Source organism: Physeter macrocephalus, chromosome 20 (genome assembly GCF_002837175.3).
Source record: "Physeter macrocephalus isolate SW-GA chromosome 20, ASM283717v5, whole genome shotgun sequence".
NCBI lineage: Eukaryota > Metazoa > Chordata > Mammalia > Artiodactyla > Physeteridae > Physeter > Physeter macrocephalus.
The window spans coordinates 22,327,611-22,347,902 of record NC_041233.1 but is presented as its reverse complement, the minus strand read 5'-3'; the positions used below and the strand labels follow the sequence as shown (position 1 = coordinate 22,347,902).

At 47.1% G+C, this 20,292-nt stretch overlaps 1 protein-coding gene and 2 long non-coding RNA genes across 5 annotated transcripts in view; 1 reads left to right on the top strand and 2 right to left on the bottom strand.

Annotated features, from left to right (window-relative positions):
- The window catches only part of EIF4EBP2 (eukaryotic translation initiation factor 4E binding protein 2), a 24,177-nt gene extending 19,056 nt beyond the window's left edge, over nt 1–5,121 (bottom strand). For 2 of the 3 annotated variants that reach the window (XM_055081135.1, XM_055081136.1), the window contains exon 1: nt 4,662–5,121. In XM_055081135.1, the coding sequence (XP_054937110.1) occupies nt 4,662–4,806 (145 nt within the window). In that variant the 5' untranslated portion in view covers nt 4,807–5,121. The remainder of the gene's footprint in view (nt 1–4,661) is intronic. The other variant, XM_055081134.1, reaches the window with a different exon arrangement.
- On the top strand, nt 601–18,687 carry LOC114484523 (uncharacterized). Its single transcript, XR_003677563.2, has 3 exons — nt 601–4,452; nt 13,425–13,564; nt 18,312–18,687. It is a non-coding gene; the product is annotated as an uncharacterized lncRNA (long non-coding RNA).
- Nucleotides 12,151–20,292, bottom strand: part of LOC114484524 (uncharacterized) — a 17,679-nt gene continuing 9,537 nt past the window's right edge. Inside the window, exon 3 of the long non-coding RNA XR_008616185.1 lies at nt 12,151–12,504. This is a non-coding gene — a long non-coding RNA (uncharacterized lncRNA). The remainder of the gene's footprint in view (nt 12,505–20,292) is intronic.

Sequence of the window (20,292 nt, the reverse complement as noted above, 5' to 3'; positions counted from 1 at the left end):
TGGCTGAGGGCTGCTGCCTTCCCAGGCTCAGAATTCAGTCCCTCATCAGCAAACATGCACCCAACACAAAACTGAGCTACATCTTCTAGTACATGCTTTGGCAGCTGATGAATGTGAGACTACAGCCAAATCTGCTCCGGAATGACAACACATGTTAATTTTTGTTACTCTGAGATAAGTAAATGCCATCTTCCTCGAACACAAGGAAAAGTAATTGGACAACTTTCAACATGTTTTTCACACACTTCTCACATGTAATCATGAAGTCCTTTGGTTAATAACGGAAACGAGAGAGCCAAATAAGTACACTTGCTGGTTCAGAAGTTTTTGGCCTAGAAAAAACTCAGCCCAAGGTCACTGAATTAGAAATTTTGTAACAGTGAGAAATGGCCTTCCTTCCCCATATCTACACAGAGCTCTATTCATTTCTCCCAAGAAAGGAATCAGATTAACACTCAGGACTCCCCCCAAATACTCTTACTTTATTATGGCTCACTCCAAGTGGATTCTTTTCCCTTCTTCCTGTCTTCTCCTTTATCCCCAGACCCTTCCAATGGCCTTCAGTGAGCCAATCAATCACAGCAACTCTCCAGCTGGCAGAGAGGAAGCACAGAGTATGAACAAGATTTCAGACCATCAATAGTTAGTTCCCCTCTGGTGCTCTTGTTATGGCAACAGCATACTTTTCCACAGCTGATGAGGATGTTATGCAGGAAAAGAAAGGCAAAAAGAAAGGCTCAAAGAGGTCTCTATGTTTCTGCTTATTCCCCAGAGCACAACCCTCCCACAGGGAGACAGTTCAGAACTTAAAAAAAATAAGATAACAAAAAGCATCACATTAGCTAGCATTCCAGAGGTAGAAGAGTCTTTTTAAATGTTTGTAAACTTCCTTTCCTAGGAAAATACACATCTTAAGACAAAAGAGGAAAAAACTGGACTAGGTATCAGGACACTAAATTTGCAACTACCCACTGACATTAATTAGCTGTATGACACTAACAAGTTACTTAATTTCTCTCAGTTACAGAATGAAAGCATTAGGTTCCTTCCTAATGTCACAAAAGTGAAGGAGACTGCAGTAACTTTACCTTTCATTGAGGCCAGAAGCAGCTTCTCAAAGTTAGAACCGAACGTCATTCACCCTCATTCCTCCACAGGCAGATAAAACAAAACAAAATAAAATCCAAGGGCATTTTGAATTTACTCAAAAATTTTACTCTTCCTTAATAATGAGAAAATGTACACTTCTAAAAATATGAGAAATACAGCAAGTATGTTTTCACCCAACTCTCATTTTCCAAACCACAGGAAGGCAATTTTGAGAAACCTTTTCAAGGGTAAGCTGTATCCTCTGTGGGGAGAGATGGTAAGTTCACTGTGTTGTGAATGTCCTTGCCCAGGCTGATCATTTAGGGCATTCAGCACATCAACTGTTATCCTGGAATGCTCTGACATGTGTATGACACTCCAGAAAGTTTCCAGAAGTTTGAGACAGTAAACTCTAATCCCCTTTCTTCCTACTAAATAGATTTTTCAATACAAGCCTTCTATCGCTTTTCTAAATGTTTTCAAGTCTGAAATATATAAGTTAGCACTTGACTCTTTACAAGTTTTTGTTTTAGAACTAAAAAGCTTTTCCACCCCTAACCCCCACCAAGATTTTTAGACTATTCAGAGCAAAGACTGCATTTCCTACTTTTGCCTGTAGTCCCCTTTTGTGCAAAGCACTTCGCTAGACCCACAAAACTCACTTAAGGTACCTAACCAGATTAATTCAGGTGCCTAGAGGTGACCAAATAACAACCCTGGTTCAGGGAAGGAAAATTACATGAGAGGAGAGAGGGAAATGTAACAAAAGAGATGAACAAACCATCAGAAAATTGGAAATTTTCCAAAGCGGGGGGGGGGGGGGGGGCCGGAACTAAATCAGTAAGTACTGAACATCTAGGCAGCACTGAGTTAATTGCTATAAAATAGTGATTAAATCCAATCACAACAGTGCTATATCTTATAAACACATTATGTAAGTCTTTGTGTTAAAAATTTAAAGATGACAATGTGCTCTACCAATAAATATTGGCTCAATATAATAGATGAACTAAGATGACAAGTATTTATTTATTTATTTATTTATTTGGCGTTATGCGGGCCTCTCACTGTTGTGGCCTCTCCCGTAGCGGAGCACAGGCTCCGGACGCGCAGGCTCAGCGGCCATGGCTCACGGGCCCAGCCGCTCCGCGGCATGTGGGATCTTCCTGGACCAGGGCACGAACCCATGTCCCCTGCATCGGCAGGCAGACTCTCAACCACTGCGCCACCAGGGAAGCCCAAAGATGACAAGTATTTAAATCAGAAATTAAAAAATGTAGAAACTGGGACTTCCCTGATGGTGCCGTGGTTAAGAATCCGCCTGCCAATGCAGGGGACACGGGTTCGAGCCCTGGTCTAGGAAGATCCCACATGCTGCGGAGCAACTAAGCCCGTGCGCCACAACTACTGAGTCTGTGCTCTAGAGCCCGCACGCCACAACGAAGAGTAGCCCCCGCTCACCCAACTAGAGAAAGCCTGCCCGCAGCAGCAAAGACCCAACGCAGCCAATAAATAAATAAATTAATTAATTTTAAAAAGTGTAGAAACTATCCGGAGACAGGGTCAGTGATATTTGAGAAAGAAGTTGTGGCTATGTACACAGGGAGGAAGGATAAATGAATCAGTATTTCTGGCAGAATCTTTCCAAGCATTGTAGGAACTAATCCAGACTATGAGACAGGCTTCTATCTTTAAACTACGCCTAAAGACTATGCCCTTACTTTAAAAGCATGGTAGCTTGGCTGTCTGAAATATGCCAAAAAGGGTGTCCCTGTGGCTCTTCCCTCAGGGGAATAATGATTAATATACAGCTAAAATATACAGCTAAAAGTTTAGTTCCTTCCTCAAAGAAATAATATCTGAGTGCAGTTGCTACTATGACATAAGTTCTGAACTGCTGGAAGCACAGGCATTACGGAATTCGCAAAGAATTCTGGAAGAAGTTATAAATCTCTTTCCATCACCTTGGAAAACAGTATCCATTTCTTAAAAGCCGTCAGTTCAAGTTCAAGACAACCCTATCTGGAGCAGATTCTCATCTGCCAAAATCTTTCACGATTAAAAGGCAAGAAGATTTCAGCATGCTCAGGGTCTGGCCTTGAACAGATCAGGTCAGGAGGGAGGTTTCTCCAATGAGGTAAGCCACCTCACTAGTAACTCCACTGCTCTGCAAAGTTATAACTTCCTTAAGCCCAGTTCTCCACACTTAATGATGAACTTCTCCCGCCTGGGTTATTTAAAAGTCTTCCAAGGCAGCCTCCCCACCCCTAGAGTGGCCTGGCTGGATTCCTCTGTAGAGCTCTCTCCTAGATTTTTATCCCCTGTTGGCAAGGTCTTCTTACTCTACCGCCTTGCTATTGTGCAACCGATTAAAGGATCGCCCAGGCCTAACTGCAGGGGATTGGTTGTAGTACAACTGGTGAGCCCAGCCCACAAGAACGAAGCTAGCAATCTTGCAGACTGCAGGGGCTGCCAGCAAAGTCCCAACCCTCTAGCCAGAGGCCGTCACCAAAAGGCAAAGTTACGAAGCTAAAAATGAAGCACCATTCCCTTCATAATGTCCCTCAAGATCGCAGTCCAGTCTCCTCCCTCTGGAGAAAAGCCCAGTGAGGGGAAAGACAACCTTTGAGCTCCCTTTTCCCGTGACCAATTAATTCAACGCTCTTCACCTCTACCCCAGTGTTCTTCCTTGTAAACAGTTTCTGGTCGTACTTTGAAAAGCAGTGTTCAGAAACCCCGCTCTGCACTGCCCCTTCCCCAGGATCAAGCAAGCCCCCCAGCAAGGGTGCCCTGCTTGACAACGCCCTCTTCAATCTACCTCCAAAGGCGGCGCCGCCAAAACTCTACCCTCAAGGCTGCCAGCGCTCCTTTCCCTACGCTATTACTTGAGCATTATTTTATCACTCCTCCTCCAGCCTGGGGACTCCCCCAACCCGCGGGGCCTGGTCCAGCAAAGTAAACAATGCTGTCAAAGCAGGATAACACTGGGCGAGGCTTCCAAACTCCGCATTCCAGCCTCCTCCTGGTGTTCTAAAAGCAGCAAAACAAGTCATCGCAGCGTCCCAGGAGCGACTTACTCTCCCCAACTTCCTTTCTACAAAGGCCCGGGAGACGGCTCCAAAATCAAGCGTCAATGTGCACAACTACACAATATGTAAGAGGCAGAGGTAATGCGGAGTGAGTGCAAGGCCAAATGTAGACGAATTTGCCCCGGAGCAGGAGGAGAGGGGGCAGAAAACTGGGTAGAGTGCGTAAACCTGCCACGAGGCGGGAACAAGGGCTTTTTTTCGCTACAGGAGAGCCACTTCCCAGAGTGGGCACGCACTGAATCGAGCTGCAGGCGAGAGAGAACGCGAAGTTAAGGTTCCCAAAAGCTGTCTCACAGGGGCTTTGGTGGGGCTGCGGCGGAGGGGCTGTGGCGGAGTCGGGGTGGCCGGAGCGGCCAGCGTGGACACGCCCTGAGTTAAAGGACCGTGGCGGGAAACTGAGGGGACACCGCGGAGGCTGGCGCGGACGCGCTCGGGAGCCGGCTGCAGGCTCGGGTGAGGGCCGCGCGGACGGCCGGCGCTCACCTCCCGGCGTGGTGGAGAAGAGCGTCCCCCCGGGCGTGGTGCAATAGTCATGAGGTAGCTGCGCGGCGTCGCTGATGGGCACGGTGCGGGTGGGGATGGCGCGGCTCTGGCTGGGCTGGTGGCCGCTGCCGGCGGACGAGGACATGGCTCTGGGCGCGGGCTCTCGGGCTTTGTCCGGCGGGTGGGCAGGCGGGCGGGCGGCGGCGGCGGCGGCTGGGGGGCCCGGGCTGCTCCGGCTGCTCCGGCGGGCGGAAGGGCGGGCGGGGCTCGGCGCGCTCCGCTCGCTCCTCGCTCGCTTCCTCTCGCTCCCTAGTCCCGCTCCGCTCCCGCCGCCGCCCTCTCAGCCGCCGCCGCCGCCGCCGCCCGTTCCTCCGGCCTCCGCCAGCAGCCTCAGCAGCAGCCTCAGCAGCAGCAGCAGCAGCAGCAGCGGCAGCAGCGGCGACGACGACGACGACGACGACCGGAAGCGGGCGAAGGCGGGAGCCAGAGGGAGCTCGGGGTAGCTGGTCGGCCGGATGTGACGTTACGAGGGGCGGGTGCCATGCGACGAGGCGGGGCTGCTGACGGGGCGGGGCTTAAGCCCTCAGGGCTGGACGCGAGCCGGGCAGAGCCTACGCGAAGTGTTTGTGAGCTGCGCCTCGGTGGGCACGGAAAATTTGCGTGTTTTTTTTTTTAAATTGTCAATTAACACTACTTTCCTTGAGCCGACTTATGTTTCCTATCCATCCAAACAAAAGTGTTATTTTACTTTTAATTGCTCAATATTAAAAATAAGCAATGCATGCATTTATTAAAAAACACAGCAGAAAGGTTTACGATGCCACCTCTCCCAGTCTCCCAATTCCCCTTTCGAGGGTGAACCACGGGGACCAGTTTATTGTGTATTCTTCCAGAGACAGTCCTTATATACAGACATAATGCAACATATAAACATTAAGAAAATAAAGAAATTAATAGCTGCCCATGTCACATGAGTGAGTATTGTGTTAGAGATAAAAGAAACTGAAGCACAGGGGAAGGTTAAGACCACGAGGTACCTGGAAATTCAAATCTGTAACTCTTTCCTCTAGGGATTCTCAACTTTTTGATGTTAAAATTTACATTCTTGTGGTGCACGGGCTTAGTTGCTCTGTGGCATGTGGAATCTTCCTGGCTCAGGGCTCGAACCCGTGTCCCCTGAATTGGCAGGTGGATTCTTAACCACTGTGCCACCAGGGAAACCCTCACATCTGTTTCTGCATTCAATCTGTTGTGTTGGTTCAAGTATAAGAAGAAAACTCAGATTCACACAGGTATGTAGTTGAAAAAATGGGAAACTCACAGGTCCCTGGAAGGGGTCTCAGGGACCCCCAGGGATCTCCAGACCATGCTTTGAGAACTGATGCTCTAGTCAACATTGCCTCTGTCCACAACATTCCCAAAATGGAATTGAAAAGAAAATCATGGGTACCACAAACATAGCTATAATCGTTCCTATTTGACGAATGAGGAAATTGAGACTAAGAAATACCCAGTGTTCAGCCTAGGTAAAACAGCTACTACTTCTTAACAAAAATACAGACAAAAGAATTATACAGCAAAGCAAATATTGTGGTTGGTGGTCAGGTTGGACCAGGGCATGAGATGGAAGGGATTTTATGGTGAATGTCCAGGAATCTAGGAAGATCCCCCTGCCTAACCTGCAGTCTGGAGGTTCCCAGAGTTGGAGACGACTGAGCTCAATCTTGAAAGATCCTAAAGCTTTGCATATGTCAAGAGAAGAAGGCACTTCCTAGAGGAAGGAAAAGGTGAAATGCTAGTTTACATCTGTGTAGAGCTTACGAAGTACACTGATTGCAACATGTACCCCTCCTTGATCTCTCTTTTGGTAACAGATTTTGGGACATTCAGGGAGAACAGGAAGATATTTCTGGCCAGAGCAAAGTGTGAAGGAGGTAGGAAAAGTTGGACATAGAGATTGGGTTGGAGTATAGAATGAAAAGAAGTAAACGAAGTTGACACCAGGGTACAGTTTTGAAGTTTCAGGGATAGGGAGTATCAACTGTTTTTTTAAATTCATTTTGATACGTAGCCTGGAGTAGAGAAAGGAGCTCTACCGTTAATGTGCTGTGTAACCCCAGGCAAGGTACTTACACTCTCTGAGCCTCATTTGTAATATGGAGATAATGATGCTACCTCACTGAGTAGTCCCGTGAGTTAAGCGTATAAAGTGTTTGGCAAATAATTGCCTCCTAGAAAAGTCATATTGAAATTAATGGTGATATGGGACTTCCCTGGCAGTACAGCAGTTATGGCTCACGCTTCCACTGCATGGGGTGTGGGTTCAATCCCTGGTCAGGGAATGAAGATCCCGCACTACATGTGGCCAAAAAAAAAAAATGCTGGTTTAGGATTTTCTTCTTGGGACCTCTGGTGTCTTTCTTTCCCAGTTAGAAGGTGTCAGGGAGTTCCCTGGTGGTCCAGTGGTGAGGAGTCGGTGCTTTCACTGCCTGGGTTGGATCCCTGGTCTGGGAACTGGGATCCCGCAAGCCTGGAGGCAAGGCCAAAAAAAAAGGTGTCATAGTCACCTGTTCTGTTTTCAAAAGGACCACAAAATTGCTTCTGTGGTCTTTTGAAATTAATGTGTGTGTGCGTGCATGCGCACATGAATGCATTTGGTTGTGTATGTACATGGATTTGTGTATGTACATGGAATGGATTTCATCACCTCTAGAAAACCCTAAAAAAACTCACTCAGCTAATTTTTCACGCCCTTTCTAAAAACCTCCTCCATTTTTGGATAACAGCTTTATTGAGATTAAAATAATCTACCATAAAATTCAACTTTTTAAGGTATCCTATTCAGTGGGTTTTAGTAGTATATTCACAAAGTTGTGCGACCATCTCCACTGTCTAATTCCGGAACATTTTATCACCCCAAAAAAAAGACACTCAGTATGTATTAGCAGTCACCCACCGTTTATTCCCAAACTCCTCAGCCCAGGCAACAATTAATCTACTTTCTGTTAGTATAGATTTCCCTATTTGGGATATTTCATATAAATTAAATCATATAACATGTGGTCTTTTGTGACTGGTTTCTTCCACTTACTATGTTTTCAAGATTCAACCAGGGCTTCCCTGATGGCTCAGTGGTTAGGAATCTGCCTGCCAGTGCACGGGACACGGGGTCAAGCCCTGGTCTGGGAAGATCCCACATGTCACAGAGCAACTAGGCCCATACACCACAGCTACTGAGCCTGCGCTCTAGAGCCCGCGAGCCACAGCTAGTGAAGCCTGTGAGCCACAACTGCTGAAGCCCGCAGGCCTAGAGCCCGTGCTCTGCAACAAGAGAAGCCACTACAATGAAAAGCCCGTGCACCACAACAAAGAGTAGCCCCCCTCGCCACAACTAGAGAAAGCCCTCTCGCAGTAACGAAGACCCAATGCAGCTAAAAATAAAGTAAGTAAAATTTTAAAAAAGAAAGAAAAAAAAAGATTCAACCGTATGTAGCATGTATATAGTACTTGGATCATTTTATGGCTGAATAATATTCCACATTTTGTTTATCCATTTATAAGTTGATGGAAATTTAGGGTGTTTCCGCTTTTTGGCTATTATGAGTAATGCTGCTATGAACATTTGTGTACAAGTTCTTGTGTGAACGTGTTTTCAGTTCTCTTGGGTATATACCTAGGAATGGAATTGCTGGGTTGTGTTGTAACTCTGGGTTCAACCATTTGGGGAACTGCCAGTCTGTTTTTTGGAGTGGCTGCACCATTTTACATTCCCGCCAGCAGTGTATAAGGGTTCCAATTTCTCCACATCCTTGCCAATACTTGCTATAATCTGTCTTTTTGATTGTAGTCAACCTAGTGGGTGTGAAGTGTTATCTCATTGTGGCTTTCATCTGCGTTTCCCTGATGGCTAATGACATTGAGCATCTTTTCATGTGCCTACTGACTATTACAAAGTATATTTTCTTTGGAGGAATGTCTATTCAAATCATTTGACCATTTTTTAGTTAGGTTATTTGTCTTTTTATTGAGTTGGAGCCTCGTCAGATACATGATTTGCAAATAACTTATCCCATTCTATGGGTTGTCTTTTCACTTTCTTGAGGGCATCCTTTGAAGCACAGAAGTTTTTTGGTTTTTTTTTTTTTTTTTGCGGTACACGGGCCTCTCACTGTTGTGGCCTCTCCCATTGCGGAGCACAGGCTCCGGACGCGCAGGCTCAGCGGCCATGGCTCACGGGCCCAGCCGCTCCGCGGCATGTGGGATCTTCCCGGATCGGGGCACAAACCCGTGTCCCCTGCATCGGCAGGCGGACTCTCAACCACTGCACCACCAGGGAAGCCCTCTTGGAACTTTTAATGTTTATTAGTATAACTTGAGTTTCAAAAAATGGAAGTGGCTTGGGTGTCCCCAACCCAGGGATGCTCCTTCTGTAACTTATTATTCCAGTGTTTAGCCAGCAGGGCCTCCCCAAACTCATTCCTTCTAACTCCCCTGTACGTAACTGCTACCTCTGTTCTCTCTGGTTCTGTCTTTCCCAGGGCCAGAGGAAGGCTCTTTCTGCCCTCTGTAATGAGGCTACCCACTCTCCATCTGTATCATCATAGGGATAATACCCCTTATCTTTAGATAACACTTTTCCACTTTAACAAGCACTGTCAGACCATTATCTCACGTAAGCTGAGCCACAGCCCTGTGATGAAGGCAGCCTGCTTATTATTTTCATTATTATTATCAATATTCTTCTTCTTACACTTCACAGATAAAGAAACTGAGACTCAAAGAGGTTATGACTTCTTGAGCTTCTGGCTGGCCATCCTATGTGTTTCCTCCTGTGCGCACTGGCTTTCTGCCTTGTAAAGAGGGCAAGGTGTCCCTTGGGGACCCATTCTTTATTGTCACATCTGCTGAACTCATGCAGGGATAAGCAGCAGCCATTTCTTGAGCTCCTGACACATAAAAGGCAGAATGTGTTCAGAAGGTGATAATAATCATCGATAACTTTTATAGACAGCGAGGCTGAATCAAGGGCTGTTCTAGGCCTTCTAGAGATCTTATCTCAAATGCTCCCAACTTCCATACAAGGTGGGTATTATTATGCCTGTTTTACAGATAAGGATGCAGCCTCAGAGAGGCTAACTTGCCCGAGGTCCCCTTACATGTCTCTGGAAATTCTCTACCCTCTCACTGTGGTTGGGAACCGTCCACTGCACACAGGCTATGATCTCACACGTGCTTTGGTTCAAAAGCTGGCTCTCCCACCTGCTTGCTGTGTGACCATGAGCCTGAACGTGTTCGCTCATGTGAAAAAAAGGAGGAGTCCCTTATTCACAGAGTGCTCTTCTGAGGATTAAGTGTCAGGCCCAGCCAAGGTTTGGCAGATGGGAATGATGATTAGGCACCAATCCGGGTCCTAGAAGATGCCAGGGGCCCTGAGGCTAGAGGGCAGCATGTCTGACTGAAGCAGAGGCCATGCTTCAGTCTTGGTATTTCCTCCTTCAGAGGCCTTGTCAGGTGACACCAACAAAAGTCTGTAGTTGTAGGAACTTCCCTGGGGTCCAGTGGTTAGGACTCCATGCTTCACTGCAGGGGGTAGGGGTTCAATCCCTGGTCGGGGAACTAAGATCCTGCAAGCCTCGCATGGTGCAGTGTGGCAAAAAAAAAAAAAAAAAAAAAAAAAAAGGTCTGTAGTTGCCGACTTCAGAAAATGAGGTACAGTTTGTTCAAAGTTACTTAGGTATCATAAAGTCCTCTGTTGAAGGCCGTTTATTGTCTGCCTGTTTACTACAAGTCAGCACCTGCAGTTCCTGTCTTTCTCTCTCCATCTCAGTATTTAGTAGAAGATTCTTCATGGGTATAACACTTCCTCTGTCACCCCTGGCCTGTAGGGTGAAAGTGGGCAGTTCACTTAATGCCATACCATATCCAGTGGCATGTGCTGGTTTAGATAGCTTGAGCTCCAACCAGAGAGAGCACTTTTTTTTTTTTTTCATGAGAGCACTTTTAAAACTGTCATCCACAATGAATGATGTGCCACGCCCTGTGCCAGCCACAGCCCAAAGGCAAGGCACACAGCGTACAGAGCCTGGCAGCCCAGATTGGGTGCTCACCACGTTGAGTCAAGAGGCGCTTTTGCCCTGGGAGCTTCTGCCCTCTCTTAGGTGAAGCCCAGGGTTTTCAATGGGAATCCTTTAGTGGTGATTGGGTGGTGCTGTCGAGTTCAGGGTGGAAGACTTGACTCGATTAGGGGATCTGATTCTCCACGAAGGCTCTGGACAAGCTACCTGGCTTCCATGTCTCCATTAACTAATTCATTCAGAAATATCTGCTGAGCTCCTGGTATGGCCATGGCTCTGGGTTCAGGGGTGAACAAGGGCAAACCTCATGGAGCGTCCATGGGATGCCTTCAGCTCCTTGCATCCAGGTCTTCTGGCTGGATTTAGATAGGGTCATTCATCTTTCCAGACTGAGTTAGGCTCAGAAGCCCTGGGGTAGCAATGGCTGTCAGTGTATACTGTACTGTACCACTACCTTCTTCCCATGACTTCCCACACCTCTTGGGATCCTGAATAAGGCCCTCCATGGTCTGGCTTCATCTCCCTCTCCCTTTCTGTGCTCCTGTTCCTCAAATGGACCATGCTCCCTCCCATAACAGGGCCTTTGCACATGCTGTTCCCTTTGGTTGTTCTCTGTGATGTACAGACTTTAAGGTGACCCCCCATGACCCCTAACTCCTGGTGTTCACACCCTTGAGTGAGGGTGGGACCTGTGACTGGCTTGTAACCAATAGAATATGGCAAAGGTGACAGAATGTCACTTTTGTGATTATGTTGTGTAAGACTCCATCTTGCTAGAGCCTCTGAACCTTCCCTAGTCAGGCCTCCATGTGAGAACACAGCCCTGCCTCATACCTTGATTGCAGCCTTGCAGAGGACCCAGCTAAGCCGTGCTAGGACTCCTGACCCAAAGAAACTGTGAGATAGCAAAGGTATTCTTTTTTTTTTGGCTGCACCATGCAGCTTGCAGGATCTTAATTCCCCAACCAGGGATTGAAACTGGGCCCTCAGCAGGGAGAATGCCAAGTCCTAACCATTGGGCCTCCAGGGAATTCCCACAAAGGTATTCTTTTAAGTTGCTAAGTTTGTTGTTTAAAAAAGAAAAAGCTGCGTAAATGTGTTACTATTTTCTATATGCAACATAGAAAACCAACCTATTCTCTAACATTCACCTAGTTTACTCCTACTCATCCCTTACCGTTCCCATCCCACTGAGATGAGTTTTCTCATCAGCCAAGATGCCAAGGCCTGATCTCCCTGTTAGAGGCTCTCGTGCCATTGTGTGCCTCACCTCCACATGACTTATACATTTATAACTGTGTGATTATTTAATTAATAACTGCCCCCCCCCCCAGATTTCAAGTGCCATGAAAGCAGCTTGTCATGGTCTCTTCATTTCCCCAGGGACTAGCACAGTGCCTGGCACATGTAGGTGTTCAGTAAATATGTGTTGAATAAATAAATGATTTACAGGACATTCAGGGTCAAAAGGAGTGAAGGGATAGGCAGGGGCTGGATTGTTCAATGGTTAGAGGCTAAAATGACTTGGGTGGAAAGTGGATATTGTAGTCCTAAAACTCACTTTTATTGTGACCTAGCTGGACAACTGAAGCTACAGGTGTATTTGGGGGCATCCTTGGTGGGAATGATCTGTGTCCATACAACAGTCACATGAGCCACCCCATGGCTTGGCATGAGGGTGTTTCTCTTGGAAGCTCCAGACTCCTTCCTCCTTCCAGAAGAACATCTTGTAGTTTGACCGTCAGGCAATTCTCTTAACAATGTCCTTCCTATGAGTCAGAGAAGGGAAGACACAGGGGGAGAAGGGGAGGGTGTGGTTAGGTGGAGGGAGCTCCAGCTTGGCAGTCTCACTGAGGCCCACGAAACATCAAATAGCTTGCTCCAGAAATAGACAGAAAGGTGAGTACATGGCGTGCTGGGCACTGAATTATATTCCCTCCAAATTCATTTATTGAAGGCTTAACCCCCATGTGATCACATGTGGAGATGGGCCTATAAGGAGGCAATTAAGGTTAAAAGAGCTCACAAGAATTGTGTCCTAATCCTATAGGGCTGGTACCTTGATAAAAAGAGGAAGAGATGCCAGAGCTCTGTCTCCACCATGTGAGGATAGAGGGAGAAGGTAGCCATCTACCAGTCAGGGAGAGAGACCTCACCAGAAACCAAATGGACTGGTCCCTTTACCTTGAACTTCCCAGCCTCTAGAACTGTGAGAAAATAAATTCATGTTGTTTAAGCCACCCAGCATATGGTGTTTTGTTATGGCTGCCTGAGCCGATTAAGACATGGGGTTATCTAGAAGGCTCTATCTTATGCTATAAAAATAAGGTTGAGGGGCTCCAGAGTTCAGGTCAGTGTTTTCCTGTCTCTCCAAATGGACTTTCTGTGCCTTCCCTGATTTTTTGGCGTCAGAGTTTACATATGCCCAAGTTTACCTCCCTAGGCCTTAAAGCCCTTCCTAGTTTATTGAGGCCATGTTTTCCTCCTTTCCTTCCATCCAAGCTTTTAGAAGTTGTCTGCACTTGCCGATCGCACTTCCATTTCCAGGCATCCACTCTTCGGTCACTTCAGTTGAGCCTCCATCCTGCCATTGCACAGAAGCTGCTTCCATGCCACATCCAGTGGATACTTTAGGTCCTCATCTGACTGTTCTCTTTTGCTTAACTCCTTCTCCTCCCTTGCATTTCAGGGATTTCTCGTCGCCCCTTCCTGGTATCACCATTTTGGTCTTCATCTACTATCTGCCACCTTCTGCCCTTCATGTAAATGTTGATGTTCCCCGGGTTTTACCCTTGGTCCTCTTGCCTTTTCACTCCACATCTCCCTAAGGTGAGCTCGCCCACTCCTGCTGCTTCAGCTTCTGCCGATGGCTCCCAAATCTGTAGCTTCAGCCCAGAATCCCCTGCTGAGCTCCCATTTCAGATTTTAACTGCCACATGGATGTCCTTCAAGCACATCTAACTGTACATCCTCTAGATCAGGGGTCCCCAACCCCCGGTCCGAGGCCTGTTAGGAACCGGGCCGCACAGCAGGAGGTGAGCGGCGGGCAGGCGAGTGAGCGAAGCTTCATCTGCGGCTCCCCATTGCTCCCCATCGCTCGCATTACCGCCTGAGCCATACCGCTCACCCCTTTCATGGAAAAATTTGTCTTCCACGAAACCAGTCCCTGGTGCCAAAAAGGTTGGGGACCACTGCTCCCCCTCTGCTCCAAATCCTCTCCCGCCTCCTGCATGCCCTTTCTTGGAACATGGCACCATCAACCTCGGCTCTTTCCAGCCAGAGACTAAAGATTAACCTCAATTTATCTTTTGCTCACCCCTCATATCTAATCAGTCACAGTGACCTATATTTTCTGACTTAAATATTTACGTGCATCCACCTGTTTCTATCTTTTCTGCCTTAGTCCCATATGGAGAGCCTGAAAGATTCTGATGTATCTGTTGTCTCTGTATGGCACCTTTTTTTTTTTTTTTTTAACCAGGCAAAGAGAAAAGGGTATTGGATGCATGGAGGAAGCGGTCTTATGCTTTTTTTACTCTGCAATAGAGATGTGGGTTGATGTCTGGAATTGTAGGATTTGGTGGATTTTTTTTTTTTTTTTTTTTTTTTTTTTTTTTTTTTTTTTTTTTTATGCTGTACGCGGGCCTCTCACTGTTGTGGCCTCCGTTGCGGAGCACAGGCTCCGGACGTGCAGGCTCAGCAGCCATGGCTCACGGGCCTAGCCGCTCTGCGGCACGTGGGATCCTCCTGGACTGGGGCACGAACCCGTGTCCCCTGCATCGGCAGGCGGACTCTCAACCAGTGCGCCACCAGGGAAGCCCGGATTTGGTGGATTTTTAATGAACTCTTGTGTCACTGAAGGCATTCAGGGTGAGGTTTGGGGAGCCCTTGTGCAGTATACTGTAGTGGGGTATACTGCTTTCGGTATGAGGTAGGGCTGGACCAGAGGTGGTGCTCTGGTTGACCACATCTAGTTCACAGATGTATTTTATCTGGCTCACATATGGTTCAAAACCACCTAATGAGTTTTCCACATTAAAAACCTAGAGATTTCAACATAAAAAGTAGATTTCTAGCTTTTCTTGAAAAATCAGATTTAATAATTCTTGGCCCAGAGCAGAGCATCAACACTGGATGCTGATTTACCACTGCCCCATCTGGTGGACCACCTTCCAGTCTTCACCTGCTTACTTCACTCACTCATGCTACTGCCTGGACCCCAGAAGCATCTGCGTTTGCTATACCTAAACTAGATATTCTCAAGTTTTCATGCAGCCTGTGATTTTACATTATTGTATTTAGGCAATGGAGGAAATTCCCTTGGGACTTCCTCTAGGTTCTCCTCTCTGACCAATCCTAGTAAATCTACCTTCCCTAGTCTCCTCAGTAGGAAGCATTCCTAAACCCATCTGCTTTTTGCCTCTTTTCTCACTTCCCTTTCTCATTCACCCCAATCACCATCCTGTTTCTAATACTCCTCCCGCTCAGCCTTTAGCTATGAGGCCCACTGCATTCCAACAGCGTGTCTCTTCAAAGCCCAGCCTTCTCAAGCATTTCAGTAAAGACTATGTGTGCCTGTGTCTTGCTGTTGCTCTGGAAGTTACATGAACTTTAGAATAAGACATCAGGGCTTCCCTGGTGGCGCAATGGTTGGGAGTCCGCCTGCCAATGCAGGGGATACGGGTTCGTGTCCTGGTCTGGGAGGATCCCACATGCCGCGGAGCGGCTGGGTCCGTGAGCCATGGCTGCTGAGCCTGCGCGTCTGGAGCCTGTGCTCCGCAACGGGAGAGGCCACAGCAGTGAGAGGCCCGCATACCGCAAAAAAAAAAAAAAAAAAAAAGAATAAGACATCAGAAGACAGATGAGTGGGATGTTCTTATATACGATTCTGAAGGTCCCCTAACAAGTGCAGATGAGCTAAAGACAGTCCAGGGAGATGGTGGACCAGTTAAGAATGCATTCAGCTGCAGGTAATAAAAACTCTCCTCAAAAGCCTGAATAAAAGCCACATAATAAGATGCCCAGAGCTCTGAGGTTGCTGGAGTTGATTCAGGGTCCCTCTGTCATGGTCAGAAGATGGCACCCAAGGCTGCAGCTATTACATTTACATTCAAGGCAGGAAGAAAGTTGACTCATTGTATCAGGAAAGTAAACACTTGCCCAAATACCCCCAGCTGACTTCTGTTTTTATTTCATTAGTGTCATGAGTGGAATTGTGTCCTCCCAAGAAAAAGATATGTTGGAGTCCTAACTCCCAGTACCTCAGAATGTGACCTCATTTGAACACTGTATCTTTTTATTTTGGCTGCACTGCACTGGTATGTGGGATCTTCGTTCACCGACCAGGGATCGAACCCGAGCCCTCAGCAGTGAAAGCACAGAGTCCTAACCACTGGACTGCCAGGGAATTCCCTGAAGATTGTATCTTTAAAGAGGCAAGCAGGGACTTCCCTGGTGCTTCAGTGGTTAAGAATTCTCCTGCCAATGCAGGGGACACGGGTTCGAGCCCTGGTCCGGGAAGATCCCACATGCCATGGAGCAACTAAGCCCGTGAGCCACAACTGCTGAGCCTGTGCTCTAGAGCCCACGAGCCACGGCTACTGAGCCTACGTGCCACAACTACTGAAGCCCACGTGCCTAGAGCCCCTGCTCCGCAACAAGAAAAGTCACCACAGTGAGAAGCACGCGCATGCAAGGAAGGGTAGCCCCCTCTCGCAGCAACTAGAGAAAGCCCACATGCAGCAAGGAAGACCCAATGCAGCCAAAAATAAATAAATTAATAAATAAATTTATTTTAAAAAAAAAGAGGCAAGCAAGTTAAAATGAGGTCATTAGGGTGGGTTCTAATCCAATAGGGTGTCCTTGTAAAAAGGGAAAACTTGGACACAAAGGGAAGGCACAAAGGGAAGACGATGTAAGATACATTGGGAGAAGATGGCCATCTACAGGCCAAGGAGAGAGATTGAAGTAGATCCTTCCCTCCTGGCCCTCAGAAGGAACCAGATTTCCTTCTGGAAATCAGACAACTTGATTTCAGACTTGTAGTCTCCAGAACTGTGAGACAATAAACTTCCATTGTTTAAGCCACCCAGTCCATGGTACCTTGTTATGGCAGCTCTAGGAAACTGATACAGTTGACCAGACCATGACACAAGGTTTCCCCTAGTTTCAAGAGAGGCACAGAAAGCAAGTGTGTAGTTGGCATATTGCTGCCCCAAACAAAAGTGGATTCTATTGATGAGAAAAAAGAAGGGGGTGGATGTTGGAATAGCAACTGATAGCATCAAACAACTCTGATAGAGTCAGAGGCAAGAGAAGCTGATCTACAAGAAAGTATGAAGAGAATGGATGAATTAATGATTTCCTGGCCTGCTGATAAATGAATGATTGATCAATAAACACTTCCTAAGCAGGTAGGATCTGCAGCCCTATGCCATGTAGAGGATACTTCCACAGTCAGTCTCAACCCTTCATAATTAGACTCTGGACACAAAATCTTTAAATCATATTTTCCTGGACCCCAGTAGTCTGAGCATGAAAAACAAGATTTATTTCTTCAGCTTAGTCTCCACCTGTTAAAATGTAGGAACCCCTACCCCAAATCCCTCCCTTGGGCAGAGATCACTAATCGTTCCCCAGTGTCCATTTTCCCCTTCTTTTTAGCAATAAAATTCACAAGCTTTAGCTGGGCACATGAACACTCAGACACGGACTACATTTTCCAGCCTCCCTTGTAGTTAGGTGTGACCAGGATCAAGTCCTGGCCACAGGATGCAAAAGAGAGTGCTACATTTAACATCTGGGTCATGTCCTTAAATACAAAGTGGTTTGCTCTAGACACTTTCTTTTCCTCTTCCTGCCAGTTCAGAAATAGTATAACTGCAATAGTAGCCTTGGACCCAGAGAGGGAAGGAATGTTTTGAAGATGACAGAGTAACTGGCCATCTTGATTTCTAGATGACCTTTTGGAGCAGAGCTTCCCTAGATCACCTGTTTCATAGGAGAGAGACAAACTATTTTATTTAAGCTGAAGTATTTGAGGTCTTTTTTACAGCAGCCTGGATGTACCCTAACTGATATACTCCCTGAGAATAAAGTAGGGGTGTCCCATGTGTATTTTCAGATATACTTGTCCTTCAACACTGTTAGGGGGAATACGCTCCACTCTGATGTAGCCTACATATGCTTCGTTTCCAAGTCAATCCTGTCTCTGGTTTTCAGTTTCTCAGTGGGACCCAGAGCTAGGGGTGGGGCTCTGGTGGCACAAGACCTAAAGAGGCACTTTCAGGCTGTGCCTGTGTAGGATTGGCAGCAGAGAGTGTGAAACTGAGTCCCCCTAAAACTGAGTCCCCTTCCCGAGTTTATGATGAGTCTCTCTATCCAAAACTTGATTCCCTTGCTTGTCTCCTCTGAACTCAATCCCTTTCTTGTCCCCTCTAACCTCAATCCTATGCTAACTGAACACCCATTAACCAGAGTCAGATGACTAAGATTGCTGCTGCCGATAACATCATGAATGTACTAAAATTGCTGTTGTAGAAATCATTGACGTATTAACTCAGGCTGTTTCTCCAAGGCAAGATGAGCTCATAGACCCCTGAGCCATGGACCACCTGGCCAAGAACTGTAAACCAGAGACATCCTGACTCCCGAAACCATGATTAAGAAACGACACAAGACGATGATTAATCCTAACCTCTTTGTTTTTCCCCCTTAAAACATCCCTCACTCAAAGACGAGCTGGAGTGGATCTGAGACTTGTCTCCCACTCCCTTGCTGGGCATCCTGCAAATAAACCCTTACTTTGCTGCAAATACCTGCTGTCAGAGTTTGGCTTTCTGCGGCTGTGGGCACATGAGCCCTCCTTAAATTTTGTATCTTGGGAACCTTTGGTACCTTTGCCTAGTCTCAGCCCTGCCAGGAGTCATAGCATCCTCATTAAAAAACTTAAATATATTCTTGTTCTTTGTCCTAATTGCTAGGAATTCACTGCTAGGAATTCTTCCTATGGAAATAAACGAGCAGGGCTCTAAACCATGTGTACAAAATGATCATATACATAAATATAAGACTGGAAGGACATACATCCAAATGATAACAGAGGTTATTTCTCTTTGAGAGATAGGGTTATAGGTGATTTTTTTCCATTGTATTTTGTGTGTGTGTGTGTGTGTGTGTGTGTTTTGCAAATTTTCTGCACTCGGCAAGTAATATTTTTGTAGTTAGGGGAAAAAAAACATTATTTAAAATGTTTTTAAACTGTCCCTCTTTTCTGAGTGACCCATCGTGCTTGGGCTAAGCATGTTGCTGTACTCTTCCCTTCTGGGCAGCACTTTCCCATGAGGCTCTCTGATCCCTTATGCCAATAGCCCCATAGAGTCTCAGCCCACAAAGCTTTCAGACAGACAGGCCCAGACATATCTGAATCCACAGACACGTTGGGACAAGCCTGCCAGGGGTGCTGTCTTCTCTGAGGGCACTGTGGGAAGGGATATGAGAATAAAGTAGGGGTGTAGGCCTTAAAGGCCCCTCCCCAACTTCTACCTCCTCCCCCAACTCATTCCCAGGGGTAGCTCGGGGAATTGACACCCTTGTGGATGGAGTCTGGCAGACAGGGTTTGAATCCCTGACTCTGCCAGGTACAAGCCATGTGACTCTGGGCAAGTAATTTCATCTCTGTGCTCAACTTTCACATCCTTAAAATGGAGATAACACTGGAAGTTACTGCACAGTGGTCTTTTCTGGAGCCAGTAAGAAGATGCATGTGAAGTGTGGCTCCCAGTCTGGCACGAGGTGACCCAACAGAGGCAGGTGTTGACATTGTTATTGACACCCCGGTGGATGTGTCTCCCACGTCTCAAACACAGCATTAGACATGCTGAACTCTTGATCGTCCCCCTCCCCCCAACCGGTTCCTCTTCAGGCATGGCACCATCCAGTAAACGCTCAAGCCAGAAGCCAGGGTGTCATCCTTGATACCTCTCTTTCAGTCTCCAAATTCAATCCATCTCCAAGTGCTGGTGGTTCTGTCTTCTAACTATCTTACATCCTTCTCTCTCCCGTCACCATCATCTCTCCCCTGGAAGACTGAGTGAGCCTCCTGATTATTCTTCCCATGCGCACTCTTGGCCCCCTTCTCCACATTGCAGGCAGAGGAATCTTAAAACACAAATCAGGTCTTGTCACTCCCCTGTTCAAAACCCTTTATGACTTCCAGTTGCATTTAGACCGTATAAGGTTACCAAGCCCGGCCTGGTCTGCCCCTGCTCACTCTACCACTCTCATCCTTTGCCCACTCTCCCACTGCATGCCAGCCTCACAGACCTTCTCTTGGTTCCGGAAATCACCAGCTCTTTGCACCTTCAGTGGCTTGGCATGTGCTGTGTCCTCTGCCCGGGACACACTTCTCCCCTCGTCTCGGCTCTGCTCACCCACACTCTTTTTTTTTTTTTTTTCGCGGTACGCGGGCCTCTCACTGCTGTGGCCTCTCCCGTTGCGGAGCACAGGCTCCGGACGCGCAGGCTCAGCGGCCATGGCTCACGGGCCCAGCCGCTCCG